Source organism: Nannospalax galili, unplaced genomic scaffold, assembly GCF_000622305.1.
Source record: "Nannospalax galili isolate Female #2095 unplaced genomic scaffold, S.galili_v1.0 scaffold190, whole genome shotgun sequence".
Lineage (NCBI taxonomy): Eukaryota > Metazoa > Chordata > Mammalia > Rodentia > Spalacidae > Nannospalax > Nannospalax galili.
This window is the reverse complement of record NW_008328003.1, coordinates 645,815-660,887: the sequence shown is the minus strand read 5'-3', so window position 1 is coordinate 660,887 and position 15,073 is coordinate 645,815. Positions and strand designations below refer to the sequence as shown.

The window sequence follows — 15,073 nt, the reverse complement described above, 5'->3', positions numbered from 1 at the left end:
GTGATAAAACTCCAGCCAAAATCAACCTGAGAGGAAGAAAATTCAGCCTACAATTTGTAGCAGACCATTCTTGAAAGAAACCAGCCCTAAAACCTAATAACCATAACAACTAACAGATGAAACTACCTCTACTAGCGTGTATGGGGAACTGTTATCTGGGGGGTAATCAACAGCTGTCTAATTGGACTTAAAGCCCTCTCAATAGGAGTCAACTCACAGGTGGCACTATAAACACTGCCAAATACACATGGCTGGAGAGCTCACAGATCCTAGAGAAAATCTTATCTCTGTCATACGAAAATGAAATTTCATATGACTTTCAAATGAAATTTCTCACCATATGCTAAATATAAATCTTTATATTTACAGACAAGTATACTGTACATGTCCCATTCATCAAAGAAGCACAAAAGCACAAAGTTTGACTAAAGAGTTTATTATTGATCTCTGAAGCCCTCAGGTCATTACCCATACAGAAATTACTGAGGGAAGAACAAGAGAAAACAGATGAGGGATCCAGGGTGAGTCTTCACACTTGGCCCCTTATCTATCATGAGCTTCAATATATATTCAGGTTGTTGGATTTAGAACTGGGTTTGAATTTGCAGACATAGGGTAATACTGAATCACAGTTACATTTTCTCCACTTCAGATAATCTGCAGGGAGACAAGAAATGCAGTGAGCAAGACAGGTGGACATAGTGAAGGAATATTCCATCTCTGGTGCTGGCTTAGAAGTCTCTCCATTATGCTCGCCAGTGTTGTATCCCATGGGAAGGAGATACACAAAGAACCAAGGACAGCCGTTTACCCAGAATTTCAGACCCAGGCATGCAGGAAGAAGGGCATATGTCTAGTCAGAGGTGGTTCTTCTCTGTCTTACCTGAGGTTAGTGACAAGCTCCTACAGTAAGCAGCAGTGGATGGATTCCTCTTCCAGTTAAAGTAAGTTAGTACATCAGAGTTACTCCACCTTCATCCACCTCCATTAGCTATTGCCCCCTACAGAGCAGGTGTCAGGGGGAGGGGAAGGCATATTAGCACTCCACATACATGATCTCTTCACTGAAACACTGGGTTCCCTCCCCAGTCTTTCAGAAGTTAGTATGACCATACACTACTGCAAACAGCCCTCTGATGAAATATTCCCGAGATTCCTCACTCCTTATTTACAAACCCCAGAAATGATTGGATGAAATTAGATTGTACTGATATTTATCATTCCTTGATAAATATAATTGGTGGTTTATATGAGGATTTCCCAGAAACACAAGGACAAAATCTATCCTATAAAAATATGGATCTTATCTTTATTTGATATTTCCTGACAATAGTTTATGCAGATTCTCTGAGACTGACAGAAAAGGCTTCCAAGGCCTTCCATGAGAACTTTGTAAACGTCAAAAATCTCAGAACCTCCACAGAGCTCAGCTCTTCAGCAGGCCTCCAGGATTTCCCCTGACCAATGTCACTCAGAGTCTGAGTTCTCTGTCCCCTTGGGGTTCTTCCTGGGAAGTCACAGAGAACCTGACGTTTGTTCCTCTGGAACAAAAGGCACAATGGAGAAAAAGCAAGAAGATGAAGTCTCACGTGTATAGGATCAAAGTGTCCAATCCAGACATGTTGGTAGCTGTGCACATTGCTCTTCACCAGGGAGGATATAAAGTGAGCCTCACCACTGTTGAGCACAGATACCAGGTGTCCTGAGGGAAACCTGTGGCAGGCCAGCTGTGTGAGGGACAGAATGAGAGCAGGATTGAGACCTCACTGGGGAATGGCAGAATAGAGATGCGGAGAGGGGTTCATGTCAGACTCAAGGAACCACAGATTGGAGTCGAATAGCACCCCACACACATACACACTATTGCTCCCAACCCCAGTTCTCAGCACTCACTTCTGCATTTATCCAGGTTTATGGTATCAAAATAAAGACATAGCAGTAGGAGCCATAGCCCAGGTTGCCTTGAGGGCAGGTGATGTGTGAAGAGGGCTGTTCATTCTGAGAGTTTTCACCTAGGAGAGAGGGAGATAAAAGTAGTAACCAGGTAAAATGGAGATTAGACAGGGAGATCAACTTAGCAAATGTTCATGAAACCTCTCTTTTGGAATTAGAACTGCAATTCAGAGACCATCCCTTACCATTTTCTTACTTCTCAGATTCTTACTCTTAAGCATAAGTGCTGGAGTACACATGAGCACATGTGTGTGAATGCTACTGACCAATCTCAGGTGTCTTTCCTTAGTTGCTATTCATAATTTTTGACACAACATTTCTAACTGACTTGTGGTTGTGGATTTGATAAGAATGATGAGCCAGTGATTCACCTTGGCTCTTCCTGTCTCCTCTACCCCAGCACTAGAGTGAAAGGCATGTGCCACCACACCCAGTTTCATTTATATGTGCTCTAGGTATTCAACACAGGTCCTCAGATTTGTACAAGCACTTCACTGAGCTAGCTCCCCAACTTTAGGTCCTTATTTTAAAATGACTTTCAATGTGGAAAAGCATGTCTTTTTATTTGATCCTTCATGAATTTAATAGTTTATGAAACTCCCTTCTTCAGGCAGTTTGGACCTTTTATCCTCCATCTGTCCTCTTTTCTATAGTTTATTACTGACATTAAATTTTTCCTCTTGAACCCACAAACATAAAATAGAATCTCTTGATAAAGTATGGAACATGTCATTCCACCGATGGTAACTCCCACCACTGACCTGGAGGAAGGCAGGATAAAGGAGGAACTGCAAGGAGTTTACTTGTATGGAATGTTCATAATTGCCATATGAGGATCTCTGGAGCCTTCCTCTATTTTGTGGTGCTGAACACTCACAAGGAATGCAGCCCTAGAGATAGGGAAACGTTACCTTGCACCTGAGATAGGAGCGTGAGGCAGGAGAGCACCATCCAGGACATGTTGGCAAGGGTCATAGGAGGCAGTATCTTGCCTGTGAGGAACAGTCAGAGTCACTGAGGTGTGATCAGAGAGCACATACAGAGGGGACTGTCCCTCCCCTACTCTTTTGTCTAGCTTTACAGGGATATACTACTTTTGGTCTACCCCTTTCCTTCTGTAGTCCTGGAATGAAATGGAAATCTATACTTTCTCATTCCCCTGTGAGCTACCAACTCCTTTGTTCTATGAGGACAGAGACTCTGCCACAACCCCTCTAGCAATGTGAGAAGTGATCCCCTGCATGGTTCTCACCTGTCTTGTGGTGATCTGGGATGATTTTAAAAGACAGAAATGTCTGAGCTTTTATAACAGGGCTTGAGGGAGAGGCATGGAAATAAAGAACTGGAATACCTAGGTAGGTCAGGGGTGCAGCAGGTCTGTTTTGGCATGGATTCTAGGAGATTCCCTGCAATAGCAGGAGACTGTTCCTGGTAAAGACTGGGAACTGCCATATGTGTGATCTCTTTTCTGCCATCAGACCAGCTTTGTCTTCAGGTACGGATCAAGTTTAAAATCCTGCCACTGTCTACCTTCTGTTCTGGAAAACTAAAGTAAATACAGGCAACCTCATGCCTCAGATTAGGCTGTTTTGTAAAAATTACAATTTTATAAGAATTACTGTTTTGGGTTGTAAGGAAATGTCTATTTATACATAAACTTAAAAAAATTTATTTATTATTTTTTAATATGTTTGCATGTATTACCTGCATGTAGGTAAGTGTACCCGTGTTGTGCAATGCCCGTGGAAGACAGAAAAGGCTGTCAGATCCTCTGGAACTGGAGTTACGGACAGTTGTGGGTGCTGGGATTTGAACCCCAGTCTTCTACAAGAACAGTCAGTGTTCTTAACTTCTGAGCCATCTCCCCAGCCCCATATATGCATAAATTTAGGAGTGCTTTGTTTCAGTCTAGAAGAGCTCATTCCTATATGCATACATACATTTTTATACCTGTCTGATAGGATTTGAGATGCATTAATATATCAATATTAAGTGTGTTAAAACTGAATTTGTTAATTGGTTAAAAACAAGTATTTAAAATAAGGTAGAATTATGGGTTCAGGGTTGCTGCTTCAACTTTGTAGCACTATGGGAAAGAAAGAAGGTTAAAGCAACATTGTATGAACCTTGTAGCTAGGATTTTAAGAAACAGCAGCTGAATATACCTACTTCCCATCTACCTCAGGGTGGGAAGACTAAGAGATAGTTCCCAGAATGCTGTCATTCTTGATAACTCATAGTAACATACTCTGATTTTGACCAGATACTCACAGGGGTTACAAAGACCCTTTCAAACAGGTGTACTATTCTAATTTTCTTTTCTTTTTAAAAGATTTATTTTATGTGTATATTGTATGCCTGTATCTATGTCCATGCACATGAGTTCTGGTGTCTATGGAGGCCAGAAGATCTAGAGTTATAGGCAGTGGTGTGCTGCTTGATTAGGATGCTGGGAATTGAACTTGGGTCCTCTCTAAGAGCAGTTCAGGCTTCCCTCAACCACTGAATCATTTCTCCGGTTCCCCAATTTTCATACTATATGTTGTAAATATTATCTGCATTGTGCTGGCATTTGTACTTATATAGACAAAGAAAAAAGGCTAGAAGATCTAATCTTTGACATCAATTAAATTATTCTCAGCAGCCTTTGTCTATTATATCCAAGCAGTCACAAGTGGCAAAAGACATTTTCACCTCAAAGGCCCTTCTTCAACTTGATAACTCAGTAAAATAAGTGATCAGCCTTTGAGACCATATATTTTCATAGTCTATGTTGAAATGCAGTGAATTTCAAAAACAACTGTAACAGTGTTTTGTAATTCATAGTTTTCATGAAAAATGGGAATTTCGTTGACATGTCCCAATAAGAAATCATCATGAATTAGTAAATTGTTTTTTTTTTTTAAACCAGGGTCTCCCTGTAGCCCAAGCTGACCAGCAGTAGACCAGGCTGCCCTTGAACTCAGAGATCTGCCTGCATCTGCCTCCTAAGTGCCGGTATTAAAAGTGTGCAACACCAGGCCCAGCCAAGTTAGTAAATGTTTTAAAATTTTCTATTCTGCAATCTAGTATTGTATTTGTATCACTATATATATATATATATATATGTAATTTCTATGCAGGCAAACTTTCTGACATCTTCAATAATTTGTTTTGAGCTATGGAGAAAATGAGCCAAGGTGTTGCACAAGCCAGACAAACACTGGATGACCAATTTAGATCTCCTACCTAAAATGTTCAGAGTTTTTATTTGTGGTGCAGGGTACTTAAACCAAGACTTTGAGCATGTTGGCTAGCTCATTACCACTGCAAATGAGTTCCAGGACAGCCTGGGCTACACAGAGACACTCTGTATCAAAGAATAAATGTCATGTGTTTATGTTGGTTCAAATGTGATTTAAGAGTGATAATACTTTTGAGAAAGCTGATTATAAAATGACTTTAAGTTATATGATAGTTTCATTCATTTCAGTTTTACATGGACTATAATTGTCAAAAAACATTTGACTCCTATTCTTCCAGCTTGATCAGAATATGGAAAAATTGATAAGCTATTGCATCTATTTCATGCTTTTAAACACTTTTCTTTAAAGAGATGTGTGTTATTGGACCTCTATAATTTCCCTTCAACCTGAAAATATTTTAATATTTCTGGTGGGCCAAGTCTTCTGGGAATGAGTTCTCTCAGATTTTGTTAGAGGAGAAGCCTTCAAACTACTCTTTCACTTTGAATAAAATGTTGCAGATTACAAAATTCTAGTTTAGTATTTTGCCCTTACATTAGATATAACTGCTCATTCTACTTGGTAAAAAAAATCTGTTATTACAGTAATTATTGGCCAATTTCCTCTATAGATGAGTTACAAAAAAAATTTAAAAGAATGATCCCTGAAATTAAATGAAAATGGTAAAACACAAACTATTAAAATAGTGAAATAGATATTTAGAAAGAGCCATATAGCAAAGAGTGCTTACAAAAGAATCAGCAGACAGATTTTAACCAATGAGTCTAGTCATGATCTCATGAGATCATGAACAATCCAAACTTCAAATCTGTAGAAGGGTATAAATAACAAAGACTGGTACCTAAATAAATGAAACAGAGACTAAAGGAATAATACAAAGAAAGGGAGAAGCCAAGAATGAATTCTTGGAATTGATAAACAAAATTGACAGACTTTTAGCTGTACAAACAAAAAGAAAGGAAAGGGACAATACAGACAAATAGAATTAGAGGGAGGGGATAGTATAATAGTTCACAGCAAAATTAAAATTATTATTAGGGAACATTTTGAAAAAGTGTATGACAAAAACTTGGAAAATCTAGAATAAAAAGGAAATTATATTGACACAAATGACTTATAAAAATTGAAAAGTCAAAATGAAAAGCTTTAGCATATCAATTAGAAGGAATGAGATTTAAAAGTCTCCAAACAGGGACTACAAAGATAAATCCATGGTTAAGAACACTGGCTGCTCTTGCAGAGGATTCTGGTTTGGTTCCCTAGCACCCCTTTGGTGGCTAGCAATCATCTGTAATTCCAGTTCCAGGGGATCCAACACCTCTTCTGGCCTCCAGTAGGCATCCACATTGATGTGTTCATGCATACATGCTTACATATACAGACACACACACATAATTAAAATTTAAAAATGAATCTTAAAAGAAAAAGATCATGCACCACTGTATCATGATCCAGTTGGTTTCATGCCAAGGATGCAAGAATGGCTGAACATACACAATTCAGCAAACCATTTGTTTTTGTATACAGAGAATGAAAGAGACAAAATACATGATTATCTCAATAGATGCAGAAAGGCCTTTGGTAGCATTAGAAATTCCTTAGCGATAAAAGCCCTGAAGAAACTACACATATAAGGATCATGTGTCCGCATAATAAAGGCTATCTATTACAAACCCAAAGACTACATCATTTGAAATGGAGAATGAGTAAAAGTATCTCCTCTAAAATTAGAAAAAGGACAAGAGTTTCCTTTTCTGAGTCTTATTCAATATAGAAATTTTATTTATAGCTTTTAGGCAAGGGAAAGAAAATAAAGGAATACAAATAGTAAAGGAAGGCATAAAATTATCCCTGTTTGTTGATGATGTGATAGCTTATAAAAAATGAAAATCTTGCCAAAAGTAAACTGTTAGAATATGTGCTGGATATCTTTAGTGTCAACTTGACACACCTGGGTTGAGGGAGCCTCAATTGGGGAATTTCCTCTATTGGACTGGCCTGTGGCCATGTCTGAAGGGCATCTTCTTGATGAGTGATATGGGAGAGCCCAGCCCACTGTGGGTAGTGCCACCCCTGGGCAGGTGGGTCTGTGTTGCATAAGAAAGCAGGCTGAGCAGGGGCCAGGGGAGAAAGCCAGTAAGCAGTGCTCCTCCATGGCCTGTGCTCCAGCTCCTGCCTCCAGTTTCCTGCCCTGAGTTCCTACACTCGGCTCCCTGATGAACTGTGACTCAGGAGATGTAAGATGAAATAAACCCTTTCCTCCCCAAGTTGGTAGTAGCCAGAGTGTTTTTTCACAGCAATGGAGAAACCAACCAGAACAGAATACAAAATCAATATACAAAAATCAGTAGCTTTCCTGTATGTCTATAATGGAACTCACTGAAAAAAATAAGAAAAGCAACCTATTCACAAAGCCCCAAAAAATGCAGTCATAATCTCTGAACTTATATCAAATTTCTGCCTCTTAAGGCTCAGGGATCATTGTGGAAGAGGGGACAGAAAGATTATAGGACCCAGAGGTGGTGGATAACCATAAGAAACAGAGTTTTCCACACAACTGGTCAGTTACTCATACGAACTCACAGCAATGGTGACTACATGCACAAGTCCCATGCAAGCTCAAATCAGAAAAATCTCAGCATAGACATGAGGAAATGTGTAAGAAGCTCCAATTCCACCTAAGAAAACAACAAATTTCTGAGGGAGGGGCAGAGGCAGTCTTTTTTAAGCATGAGACTGTTGCGCAGGTCAACCAGGCTCCAGTGAATGGACCCACACTGAAGGACATAAATTAGATTTTATAGAGAGGCCTTATTATATAAACTATAGAACATTAAATTGGATGGGGGGCAATAAGGAGAGGTGTGAATAGGAGAGGAGATATAACTATCATCAAATTATGTTGTATGAAAGTCACAAAATTTCAATAAAAAGACAAAAACTTTTAAATGCATAGTCATAAACCTAATCAAGTTTACTAAGATGAAAATGAGAAAATACTATCCAAACTGATCTACAGATTTAATACAATCCCCATCTAAATGCCCATGATACTCTATAGAAGAAAAGCACTACTAAAATTTTGTGGAAGCATAAAATAATAACAAAAATTAGCAAAAACTTCCTTGATGAATTGAGATAACTAGGAGCTATCAGAGCACCTGACTCAAAACATGCTACAGCATGACACTGGCATACAAAAGACATATTGATAAGGGAATAAAGTAAAAGACCTAGAAATGCATCCACACATATAGACAATTGATTCTCTCCATAGGTATCAAAAACTAAGTAAATGATTGTCTTTTATACAAATGATCCTAAGAAAATTGTATAACCACCTACAGAAGATTCAAATTTGGCTCTATTTTCAAATTCAATTAAAAATGCACCAAAAACTTTACTATAAAACCTGAACATTTGATTTTACAGGGAAACAAGGAGAAATATTTTAAATATTGGTATAATTGTTACATGAATATGACTCCAATAGTTCAGAAAACAAATGTAAAAAATTGATGGATGTGGTCTTGTCATATTTAAATTTTCCTTATCAACAAATAAAGTAGCCAGCAGAGTAAAGAGGCAGCCTACAGCATAGAAGAAAATCTTTGCCACCTAGTCATCTGACAAAAGATTATGATACTGAGTATAAAAAGAGCTCAAGACAATAATAAAATAAAATGTAATCCAGTCAAACCATATTCTAATGACCTGGAAAGACAATTCACTAAAGCAAAAGTACAAGGGACAGCAAACACATTTTAAGTAGCAAATTTTTCCTGCCTGGAATCCCGCCTTATAATGCAGTTCTCCACAGAACTCCAGAAAACTTCTGACCAGCCACAATCATGTATGTCTCTGTAAGTCTGTCTGCTTTCTCCCATTTGGGTCCATTCTTCAATTCTTTTATGAATGAGACTAAGAATCCTCTAGGGACCCTCTTTGCCAAAGAGGGTCCAGGCCAAAACTATGGACATCTGGTGTCTTACTTTAATTAAGAGACAAAATGACCTGCAGTAACAGTAGACTGGCACCATCCTTTGAAATATTCTGGAAAAAAGTTCATTTTGTACCTTTTGTATGTTCAGAATGTAGCATTATCAGAAACCCTCAAAAAATTTAATTAAAACAAAGATTCATGATATTTTTAATTATATGGAAATATACAAAGAATTGACTTGGAAGTTCTTCTTAGTCAAACAAGAGTAACTATGTACTCCTATATGAAACCTCATCCATCCACGACTCAGGGACCATTTTGGAAGAGCGGGGCTAGGAAGGATTGTAAGAGCCAGGGTTGTTTCATGGACTAGAGGAGCAGAGGCTTTCAGGTCACTGGAAGCTTGCTCATATGAACTTGTGGCAATGGTGGTGTCGAGCATAAGACCCATGCCAACTCAATCAGACAAGGGCCCAGAGTGGTGTGAGGGAAATGGGTGGTGGGCCGGCCCTATCCTGAGAACTGTAGGAGACTGATTACAGTTGGATAAGGAAGAGTAGACTTTCCTTAAGATCTCTAGAAAGGCCAAATAGACTTTGGGACTAACTTGCACCAAAGGACACCCTAATGGTACTTAACATGTATGGGTGGAATTCATGAGGCCTGGCAGGGAGGGGGTGTGGGGGCATGGATGGGGGAGGGGTTTTAATTTGATTAAGAACTGTTGTATGAAATGTACAAAAGCTCAATAAAAACATTTTTAAAAGAAAACAGAAATATAGAGTATAGAAAAAGAACACATAGACATTGCTAGTGGAAATGTAAATTCATAATAGTGACTATGGGAAATAAACATGGAATTCCTCAAATAAACTGGCAGAAGAACTATCATTTGATTCAGCTATATGACATGTGCATACATATCCAAAGGAAATGTAGTCAATATGCAAAAGAGGTGTTTATTGAAGAACTAGTCACAATATCTAAGATAGGGAATGGGCTTAGCTGTCTATCAACAGATGAGTTAATAAAGAAAAATATGATATGTACATAAAATGTTCATCAGCAATACTGGCCTGTATATACAACACAATAATAAAATTGCTTGTTTTTGGTCACTGAAACTGTAGTATTTCAGTAAGTGGACTTCCCACTTTGATAGCAGACTATTAAAACCATATGTACACAGAGACTGATACTGCAACCACTACTTCTCTGAGTCATCAAGTTCAAAGGTGTTTTGAGGTGATACTATCATGTTACCTGCAATTGTATGGTTCTACAGGACACAGGGTGAGGATGCTGGCTTAATTAATGCTAAAACACAAGATCATTTACCCACATTTCTTTGGAGCTGTAACTACAAATGTCAACAGAGTAAAAATATCAAATACCATTTTGTCCAATATGAAAATTAGATTATCACAGCTATTTTAAAGGGGTCTTAGAAACCATAATGAACATGTGATCAAAGTCAGAAGGTGCTTTTCTTAGGTACAGGACTGCAAGCTCTGAATTACAGTGAACTGGGAAACAATGTCTCTGTCTTCCCACAGAGAAATAGCTAGCAAGCAAATCTATTTAGCTGCTGTTCCTTAAAGTCCTGGTTAGAATAAGTACTCGCAAGATTGCTTTAAGAGTCCTTTAGACTTTTCACAGAGTTTTAGGAGCAAACCTCTACCATTGTCTCTTCCTTTGGTCTAAACACTTGTTTTCCCTCAATTATTAAGTACCTCAAAATATTAACACGTCACTTTGACATATTAATATATTTTAAATTTTACCAGTCAGGTCTTTAGAAAAGGAATACATGCATAAGGAGTGAAATCTTAGTTGATTAAAAAGTATGCTGCTGATACTGTATCACCATTCTAAAGCTGTAAGTTTTACAACACTGTATAACATCAAAGTGTAGCATGAGGCCCTGAGGATGCCTATATTCAAATAAATTGCTTAGCAACAGAGTATCATGGCATGACAGAATCTCAAATAGCACTCATACCTGAGGACAGCTCTGGGTTGGTTGCAGAAAACAACATGTGTGCTGATTTCCATCCTTGCCAGGAAGTCTCCTGTTCTTGCTGGGAATCTCCTAGAATCCATGCCAAGCACTACCCACTGCCTGTGACCTACATAGGCATTCCAATTATTCACTTCATTGCCCCCCAACAAATCCTGCTAAAAGTTTCATCATTTCTGTCCTGACAGACCATCACAGATTTCTGCAAGACCAGTAAGTGGGAGCTGAAAGACGATGAAGTCTTCCAGTTTCACATCGCAGAAGAAGGTGCAGAATAGTCTTCATCCCACAGAAAACAGGGCTCTGAGAATCAGCAAGGGCTGTGGGGATTGCTCAGAGGAGAATACAGATATTTTGTTTAATTCCAGAACCAAGAAAAGGAGGTCTGGAAAAAAGATTAGTATATCCATGCATGTAGTCAATAAAGAAGGGGAGGAATGGTCTCTGAATCCTCTGTGACCACACTCCCCTAAGTGGCTATGATTGCTCCTCACTTGCAGAAAAGATGCTATCTTGCATGACCCTAGGCTACATGTCCTGTTTGCTGCTCTCCTATATGATACTCTTATCTTGGGTGCAAGGTAAAATATGTCTGCCTCTAGCAGTGGGTTCTTTGTGAAAATTCAGAACCAAGAAGTAGAGGAAGGCTGCAGAGACATGTTGTATGGAGGAATATCTTATACAGGAAAACTGCATGCAACTCGTCCATCATTCTACCTTCTTCCAGATTATTGGTGGTGGGAGGTACCATAGTAAGCCACTACCAATAAAATGAGAGGGTTTCCCACTTTGTCATCAGGCTCTAATTTTTTTCTGAGACTCGATGAACAAAATTGTGAAGGTCAGTAATGAATTTTAGGGAAGGAGACAGATGAAAAATTTGAGGATACAAGTGGTTATTCCAGAGAAGGGAGAGTCATAGACAATGACACATCTATGAAGGATAAAATGAAAATGCATGCTCTTCCACATTGTCAGCCTCTAGAAATGAAGACTTTGAGAGTGAGGGAAAAGTTGAGAGAACTAGTAATGATTAAATCCACCATTCCAAAAAAAAAATGGCTTCGTAAACATTGTCTAAGTTGATCATATGCCACTCCCACTCTTCATCTCATGCCATAACCATCTTTATCTCCCTCTACTCCAGGTGAAGATACCCAGAAGGAAACTTCCTCTCCACATATCAGCCATCCCATGGGCTCCCAGGCCTTTCACTCCCATTGCTATGCCTTGTTAATGACACCGAAATCCTGGTTTAATGCAGATGTGAATGGTAAAAGATTGGGTGGTGGGAGATATAATGGAAAGTGTACTTAGGTAACAGGATAAGAAATTTCCATGGTTCCATGGGAGTCAAAGTGAACTCTCCGTTGCTCACATAATCATCTCACCCAAATATACCTGCTGTGTCATTCACCCATAAGGGATTAGCCTTCCTCTCATTCTGTCCCTTACACAGTTGGCCTGCCAGAAGTGGCTCTCTGGATACCTGGTGTCTGTGCTCAGTGGAGCTGAGGCTTCCTTCCTGTCATCCCTGGTGAACAGCAGAGTGAACAACTACCAGTATGTTTGGATTGGGCTCCATGATCCCACACTGGTGAGATTCCATCTTTTGTTTCCGCTCAAGTGGCTATTGTCTCCTGTACCTCTTCCCAGGTATAAAGTGATGAGAACTTGGGGCTTGTGGTCACCGCCATCAGCAGCCACTCCTCCATTCTCATGGGTGCCACTTGTTCGTTCTCATGGACGTCAAGACTGCTCCTCTGGGCTGAGGCTGCTCTTCTTTCTGCCTGCCCTGGGCTGAGGCCACTCTTCTGCTCTCCTGGTGCTGAGGCAGCTCTTCTGCTTGCCCTGTGCTGCCTCCTGCCATAGCTGCTTCTGCCCAGTCCCAGACTTGGACCCCAGGGCTGGTGAGGAGACTGTGTCAGCGGAGCCACATTCAGACCCAGGAGACCAGGTTCAGTGACACAGGTCTGCTTTATTGCAGGAAGGGACAAGCTTATATATGGATAGTGGTCTAATCACAGCACAGCAAGTAGGATACCTCATTAGCATAACAGGTTTAGCATCCTATCACAGTACAGCAAGTAGGATACCTTATCAGCATGACAGTCTTAGCGTACTATTAGCATAACAGACAACATCCTATCACAGAATAGCATGTAGGATGCCTCATTAGCATACTGGGTTTCAGATTACAGAGCCTGGATTCCTGGAAACCACATGACCCTGACTGTTGCAATATCTAAGGGTTGCAATTTTGGATTCCAAGGGTGGTGATTAGGGAGTGGTGAGCTCTAGGCATCAGTCTCATGATCTGCCAATGGGAGCAAATGTCACAAGGCATTCATTGTGGCTCCAGCAGTCAGGCCATTGCCTCGGGCCTGCCAATAAGATTTTCACCCTAGGCTCAAGCCTGTCTCCCACAGGGGCTCAGATGCTGGGTGTCATGGTTGCAATGAGGTCCTCAAGGTCAGCATGAAGAACTGAGTTTTGTTGAGGTTCTGGTTTAATTTCTTTGCTCATTGTCAGGTTTTGCATTATTCTAATAGAAAGCCTATTGGTGAGTTCTTTGATTCAGTGAATCTTCACATAATATTTGGGAGCATTATGAACTAAGATAAGATCCATATTTGTTTTCCATAGACTAGATATTTTCTTTGCTATTCAGAGGCTTGTCTGAAATATACCAGCATTCACTATGCAACAAGTAATACATTGGTGTGGCTCATAGTTCATGTGATTATTGGCAAGGATATGCCTGAAGGAGAAAGAAGGGAGAACATCCACATGGGAAGACCTCACTTCTGATCAACATGGTGGAATAGATCAAATTCCATTGGTATGGGTGGAGGAATTAGGTGTTCCATCTAAGGGTTCATGTGAGCAGAGATCTAATGTACACTTCTGCTATGTAGAATCAAGAACCTAATGGAGCTGGATGGGAAAGGAGTAACTCTGATATGCTGAATTACTTTAACTGGGATGGGAATTCTTCCTCTGCCTTAGGTCACTGTGGAAGTCTGATAAAAACTTCAGGTATGAAACATATCTTCCCAACCTTTCTCACTCTTTTCTCACTGGCCTTGAACTTCTGGGTATCTCCCCTGGGTATCTCCCAGGACGTACAACATGGATTTGTCTTCTCCAATTTTTCATGTCTCCTTTGTGTCCATTCCCCTGGACTGTGACACTGGTGAAGATGAGGGAAAGGCTTCAGAGACAAGACTACATTTTGAGATGCCATTTCATGGTATTCACAGGGTCTACTTTATCTCATCTCTTTTTACCAGGAGTTTTGAAATGGAAAGATTGCTACTGTGACATGGAGCTCCCCTATGTCTGCAAGTTCAAGTTCTAGGTAGGCAGAGAGTCAACACCCAAGTTTATCATGAAGGGAGGTTGTCACAGATAAGGAATGAAATGCAAAGATTCAGTTGGGAAGACCATGGTCTCTGCACCCCAGACCTACTTTTCTGCTATTGCATCTTCTTGCACCTCTTTATTCTGATTCCAAGATATTCTGTATAATTCATAACTGGAGATCTCAGAGATCAATAATAAAACTTGACTTTATACTTTTGTATTCTACAAAAGGTCTCTGTGGAAGGGAAGAGAGTGGTTGGAGATAGAAGTTGGCCTCTCTCGATGTTCACTGCAGTCTCATGCATACCTCGTGATATTCTATAATAAGTGTGGATCCTGCTCTGGAGTATTGTGTTGTGGATGGATGAAGATGCCGCCCTCCCATGCACTCCCAAACACTCCCTTGGTTCATGGTACTAGAGGCATAAGACAACCATGAAAGAAAATTTGATGCTGTTTATTATATATTTCTTGAGGATTTATACATTCAGCATGACTGAATAGACCTTTTGTCACCTGTGTTCTCTCAGAGATGGCAATTTTTAC

General features: G+C 39.8%; 1 protein-coding gene and 1 pseudogene across 1 annotated transcript; one reads left to right on the top strand and one right to left on the bottom strand.

The window, feature by feature from the left end:
* Nucleotides 1–559: 559 nt before the first annotated feature.
* Nucleotides 560–2,934, bottom strand: LOC103742431 (annotated as a pseudogene).
* Nucleotides 2,935–11,666: 8,732 nt separating this feature from the next.
* On the top strand, nucleotides 11,667–14,522 carry LOC103742338 (regenerating islet-derived protein 3-alpha-like). Its single transcript, XM_008843421.1, has 5 exons — nucleotides 11,667–11,742; nucleotides 12,309–12,427; nucleotides 12,621–12,758; nucleotides 14,080–14,200; nucleotides 14,455–14,522. Exons 1-5 carry the CDS (start codon nucleotides 11,667–11,669, stop codon nucleotides 14,520–14,522), a joined length of 522 nt encoding a protein of 173 aa, XP_008841643.1.
* Nucleotides 14,523–15,073: the final 551 nt, after the last annotated feature.

Excerpts from the sequence above, each read along its gene's own strand:
- LOC103742338 (XM_008843421.1), top strand. The coding sequence starts at position 11,667 with ATGCTATCTTGCATGACCCTAGGCTACATGTCCTGTTTGCTGCTCTCC. Across the intron at positions 11,743-12,308 it reads ACTCTTATCTTGGGTGCAAG|GTGAAGATACCCAGAAGGAA; the intron begins GTAAAATATGTC and ends CCTCTACTCCAG. Across the intron at positions 12,428-12,620 it reads AATCCTGGTTTAATGCAGAT|TTGGCCTGCCAGAAGTGGCT; the intron begins GTGAATGGTAAA and ends TCCCTTACACAG.